The 6,000-nt window shown below is 58.5% G+C and overlaps 1 protein-coding gene across 1 annotated transcript in view; it reads left to right on the top strand.

Annotated features, from left to right (window-relative positions):
• pkd1b (polycystic kidney disease 1b) overlaps window positions 1-6,000 on the top strand; it is a 146,001-nt gene that overhangs the window by 60,257 nt on the left and 79,744 nt on the right. The window contains exon 11 of the mRNA XM_068004381.1: window positions 922-4,571. Coding sequence (XP_067860482.1) covers window positions 922-4,571 — 3,650 coding nt within the window. The remainder of the gene's footprint in view (window positions 1-921; window positions 4,572-6,000) is intronic.

Raw genomic sequence — 6,000 nt, 5'->3', positions numbered from 1 at the left:
AGTCTCTCTCTTTATCTCTCTCTCTTTCTCTCACTTTCTTTCTCTCTCTGTCTGTCTCTCTCTCTTTCTTTTTCTCTGTCTCTGTTTCTCTCTCTTTCTCTCTCACTCTGTGTCACTGTTTCTCTCTCTCTGCCGCGCACCCTCTCTGTCTCTGTCTGTTTGTCTCTCTCTCTCTGTCTCTCTGTCTGTCTGTTGGTCTCTCCTCTCTCTCTGTCTCTCTCTCTCTCTGTCTGTTTGTCTCTCTCTCTGTCTCTCTTTCTGTTGGTCTCCCCTCTCTCTGTCTCTCTCTCTTTCTCTCTTTCCTCTCTGTCTGTCTCTCTGTCTGTCTGTCTTTCTCTGTCTCTCTCTCTATCTGTCTCTCTCTCTGTCTCCCTCTCTGTCTCTCTCTCTCTCTTTCTCCCTCTCTGTCTGTCTGTCTCTCTTTCTCTCTGTCTCTGTTTCTCTGTCTCTCTGTCTCTGTTTCTCTCTCTCTCTCTGTTTCTTTCCCTCTCTCTCTCTCTCTGTTTCTCTCCCTCTCTCTCTCTGTTTCTCTCCCTCTCTCTCCCTCTCTCTGTTTCTCTCTCTCTCTCTGTCTCTCTCTGTCTCCCTGTCTCTCTCTGTCTCTCGTTCTCTCTTTCTCTGACTCCCTCTCTCTTTCTCTCTGTCTGTCTCTCTGTCTTTCTCTGTCTCTCCCACGGGTATTTACACTCCCCTCTCTCGCGCTCCCGTTCTGCCATAACTTTGCTTTGCATTGTCTCTCTATGGTTTTTTTCCTCCATTCTCACTCTGCTTCATCCTCTCTCACTGTCCTTTAGTGAGAGTGCACTGGTCTGAAGAAGACAACTCTCGGACCAGGCGGCCAGTGTTACAGACGTACACTGCAACACTCGCTGTTGTGAATAACCAAATAATAGTTTTTCAAAAAATCTTCTGTTTCTCTAGGGGACTACATTTTGGAAGTGGAAATCCTTGCTCAGTTGAGCTGTATTAAGAGGAGCCTCTCCGTGTACGTCCGTAGCCCTTTGTCAGGATTAAGCTGTGCACTGACCCCGGACCACCCTCTCATCAATGGGGTCGTTGAGTTCGAAGCCTTGCCTCGCCCCTCCCCCTATGGGATATTCTACACATGGAACTTTGGTGATCAAGCTCCTGTTGTTGTGGGGACGAATTCCACGGTGCGCCACAGGTTTAAGGAGAGGGGAGTTTACAACGTCACACTCCAGGCCAATAACACGGCCAGCGTAGTGAGTTCCCACGTGATGGTTACGGTGGAGGAAGAGGTCGAGGGCCTTGTGGTGTCAGTCAGCGGGCGCGGTGAGCTGGGGTCTGCGACGCTGGTTAGCGCCAAATCATTAAGCGGCACGAACGTGGTTTGGAGCTTCGATATGGGGGATGGGCGCACTTTCGGAAACCTGACGACTGGCGCCGTTTCTCACACGTACGCGGCGGAAGGGAGTTATACCGTCACCGTAACCGGGAGCAACGCGGTCAGCTCGGTCAAGCGGTCGGTCATCACCGAGGTTTACGCGCTGCGGATAGCGGGTATCACACCAGCGGGATGCCTGGCGTCAGGACGCAACGCCACATTCCAGGCTCAGATCTCCGGGGCGGGGAATGACACTCGGTTCCGCTGGAGCTTCGGAGAGGGAGGCCCCATCCTGGTCGTGCGGGGCAGCTCCAGGATCCTTCACGCCTACGCCTCGGCCGGGAACTACACCGTCAGCGTTAACGCCAGCAGCCCGTTCAACACCGCGTCTCACCAGGCTGGCATCTGCGTCCAGGCCCCGATCGGGTCGGTCCAGCTCTTGGCCAGTGACTCTTCCGCGCGGTTGAAGCATCCCGTGCGATTTGTGGCTGACGTGGTCCCCAGGGAGGACGACCAGCACCGGTACAAGTACCTGTGGGATTTGGGGGTGCAAGGTCTCCCCGTGTCCAGCGGTGGGGAGGTGTCCTTCACGTACACTGAGGTTGGTGTCTACTTTGCCAAGGTCCGCGTTAGCAACCGGGTGGACAGTAGAAGCGGCTCCTGCGCGGTGACGGTCCAGGAAGGTGTCGGGGACTTTACCATCTCTCACGATGGTCCAGGCCGGGAAGCTCTCTCCTTGAACGAGACTTACGGGTTCCACCTCAGCCTGGCGTCGGGCACCAACGTCACCTTCCGCTGGGACTTTGGCGACGGCACTGCCAGGGGACAGGGCCGCCACCCCTCGCACGTTTACAGGAGCCGCGGCCTGTTCGCCGTGACCGTGGTCGGGGAAAACCTGGTCAGTCGCTTAGAGAGACGCTTGTTCGTCCGGGTCGTGACCCCTATCGCGGGGCTGAGCCTAAGCGCCGAGCAGCCGACGGTGGAAATCGGGAAGGAAGTGGCCTTCGTCGCCACCCTGTCCGCGGGCGAACGGGTCTCCTTCTCCTGGGCCGTGTGCGGAGACTGTGCCCTTCACGAGGGAACGTCCTGCTTTAAACACACGTTCCAAGAGCCTGGCACCTACAGCGTGGTGGTGACGGCAAGAAATGAGGTGGGTGAAGCGACGCGACTGGTCACCGTTCAGGCTGAAGAGAGGATCCACGAGGCGGAGATATACAGCGGAGACCTGATTCAGGGCGGGTACTTTGCCACCAAGGAGGTTTGCACGCTGCGCGCCCGCGTGGCACTGGGCTCCAATGTGTCCTACGAGTGGGCCGTTAGACGAGGCCCTGTCACGGTGGCTGCAGGTCGAGGGTCAATCGTGACCTTTCAACCAGAGGTGGCCGGGGCTTACTTGGCGGTGGTGCTGGCCCAAAATGCTCTCGGAGGAGTCAACCAAAGCAAAGAAATCTTTGTCCAAGAACGTATTAGCGGGGTGGAGGTCACCTGTACAGCGCATGACGCAGCCACCGGGCAACTGGTTCACCTGAACGTGACCGTAGTCTCGGGGACTGGTTTGCTGTACGAATGGTCTGTGGAAGGAGATGAAGACCACCTGAGGACCAACACCTCCTCTCTTCCCCACATTTACTTATCCGCAGGAACCGCTGTGGTGAACGTGACCATCAGCAACAGGCTGGGGAGCGCCCAGGGTTCCCTCACTTTAAGAATCCAGGAGCCCGTCTCTGAAGTGAGCTACACCGTGCTGGACGGGGCACCTCCCTTCTACGTGCCGTCCAACGCCGCTGCTCAGCTCCGGGGCCGCGCAGCCAAAGGCACCGACATCATCTGGGAATGGAGCCTGCCGGGGGCGGCGGCGATCGGGGCCTTGCGTGGGCGCGAGGTGGAGCACGTGTTCGGAACGGCGGGCGTGTATCCGCTCGCCCTCAACGCTTCCAACAGAGTCAGCTGGGAGACGGTCCGCCATAACGTCACTGCGCTGGACAGCGTCGGCGGGCTGGCGGTGGTGCCGGACCAGGAGACCGTTCGGGTGGGCCAGCCTGTGACCTTCGCCCTCAGCGTGAAGCAGGGCAGCGACGTGCGCTACTCCCTGTACTTCCCCACCTTGCACGCGGGCGTGTCGCTCCACGGCGACACCTACGAGGCGGCGTTCCCCTCGGCCGGGCTGCACAACGTGACGGCGAGCGGGCGGAACGAGGTCAGCGGTGAGACACGCTCCACCTGTGTCCTGGTTGTGGAGGAGATCACCGGGCTCCACTTGGTCAATTGCTGCCAGCCCGCCGTGGAAGTCAACAAGGAAATGAAGCTCACCGCGGGCGTCTGGACTGGCGTGGGCGCGAGATACAGGTGGCACCTCCACCTGCCAGGCACCTCCGATCTTCACCTCTCGGGGCAAAGCGTCGCCTACACCCCTCTTGGGACCGGCACGCTGACGGTCCGCGTTGAGGCTACCGGTCAGCTCGGCACATTGACGTTAATGGAACAGATTCGGGTCCAGCTCCCCGTGGTGGCGGTGGCAGAGCTGGCCAGCAATGGCACCGATGTGCTTGTCGACCAGGCCGTGACGTTTCAGATGGCCGTGGCCGCGGGCAGCGACGTCCGGTACCGGTGGGACTTCGGCGACTCCCAGGAGACGTACGTCAGCCAGAACGGCACCGCCCTGCACCGGTACGGGGCGGCCGGTCGTTACGCCGTGGAGGTGAAGGCATTTAACGACGTTAGCTCCGCGGCCGCCCGGCTGGCGGTCACGGTGCGTCAGCCTGAGTGCCGGGCGCCCGAGGTCCGACTGGTCCAGCCGCCTCCCGCTGTCACCAGGGCTCGCGCAAACTACTTCGAGGCCAGCGTGGACCTGAAGGGATGCACCGCCTACCAGGCCAACTACCGCTGGGAGGCCTTCGAGGCCGCCATCTGCGACGGCTCGGCCCGGATTCATCTCGGCCACGCTGACCCCAGCAAACCCCTCCTGGCGCTGCCCAAGCTGGCGCTTCCCCTCGGAGCGCACTGCCTCCAGTTCACCGCGGCCCTGCGCGGAACGCCGTTGAGCCGGAAGGTGGCGATGGTGATCCAGGTGGTGCAGAGCAAACTGGTGGCCGTAATCAGCGGGGGGTCTGAGAGAACCTGGGCGGCTCACCAGGACCTGGTGCTGGACGGCTCCAAATCCTACGACCCAGATATCCAGATGGAAGAGGAGGCCTTCCTGATGTATCATTGGGATTGCGAGGCTGGGGTAAGTCTTAAACCTCACGTCTTATACTTGAAATAGTGACTGGACGGGAACTTACCCAAAATGGTGGGCAGGAAAGGACCAGTTGGTCCATCAGGCCTGCCCCGCACTCATGCTGGCTCGAGCATCGTGACTCCCCCCTCCCTCCCGCACTCATGCTGGCTCGAGCATCGTGACTCCCCCCTCCCTCCCGCAGTCATGCTGGCTCGAGCATCGTGACTCCCCCCTCCCTCCCGCAGTCATGCTGGCTCAAGCATCGTGACTCCCCCCTCCCTCCCGCACTCATGCTGGCTCGAGCATCGTGACTCCCCCCTCCCTCCCGCAGTCATGCTGGCTCGAGCATCGTGACTCCCCCCTCCCTCCCGCACTCATGCTGGCTCGAGCATCGTGACTCCCCCCTCCCTCCCGCACTCATGCTGGCTAGAGCATCGTGACTCCCCCCTCCCTCCCGCAGTCATGCTGGCTAGAGCATCGTGACTCCCCCCTCCCTCCCGCACTCATGCTGGCTCGAGCATCGTGACTCCCCCCTCCCTCCCGCAGTCATGTAACCGCCTGGGAGAGGTAAAAAACCAAAGGAAAAACCCATGGACAATGAGGGAAAAAATACTCTGGTAAATTCCTCTCCAACCCCCTCAGGTGATCGAAACCAGTCCAGGAGATCACATGGACCAAGAGTTATCTTCTATACGGTGCGATCTCTCATTCTGGAATCATTACAATGTTATACTTTTGGGGGAGGGGAGAGAACTGGGTGAGGCAGTGGGGTTAGATGCTGGAAGTTTTTTCTGGGACCTGGGTTCAAATCCATCCCAGGCTGAGGGAATGAAATTTGCCTCAGTCTGTCTGACTCGGCTCCCGATAAAGCCGTAGCACAAGACTGCCCTGATTACTACTTCCATACCAATAGGCAATCTAACTCAGAGTCCCTAGGATGGCCAGTGTGGGAAAAGTAAAAACGCCACAGTTGCTATTGTGATGTTAGGGCTGAGGAACATTGATGGGACAGTGTAGAGGGAGCTTTACTCTGTATCTAACCCATGCTGTACCTGCCCTGGGAGTGTTTGATGGGACAGTGTAGAGGGAGCTTTACTCTGTATCTAACCCATGCTGTACCTGCCCTGGGAGTGTTTGATGGGACAGTGTAGAGGGAGCTTTACTCTGTATCTAGCCCGTGCTGTACCTGCCCTGGGAGTGTTTGATGGGACAGTGTAGAGGGAGCTTTACTCTGTATCTAACCCGTGCTGTACCTGCCCTGGGAATGTTTGATGGGACAGTGTAGAGGGAGCTTTACTCTGTATCTAACCCATGCTGTACCTGCCCTGGGAGTGTTTGATGGGACAGTGTAGAGGGAGCTTTACTCTGTATCTAACCCGTGCTGTACCTGCCCTGGGAGTGTTTGATGGGACAGTATAGAGGGAGCTTTACTCTGTAT

Source organism: Heptranchias perlo, chromosome 23 (assembly GCF_035084215.1).
Source record: "Heptranchias perlo isolate sHepPer1 chromosome 23, sHepPer1.hap1, whole genome shotgun sequence".
NCBI classification, from domain to species: Eukaryota; Metazoa; Chordata; class Chondrichthyes; order Hexanchiformes; family Hexanchidae; genus Heptranchias; species Heptranchias perlo.
The sequence above is the reverse complement of the archived record's forward strand: the minus strand, read 5'-3'. Positions and strand labels throughout refer to the sequence as shown.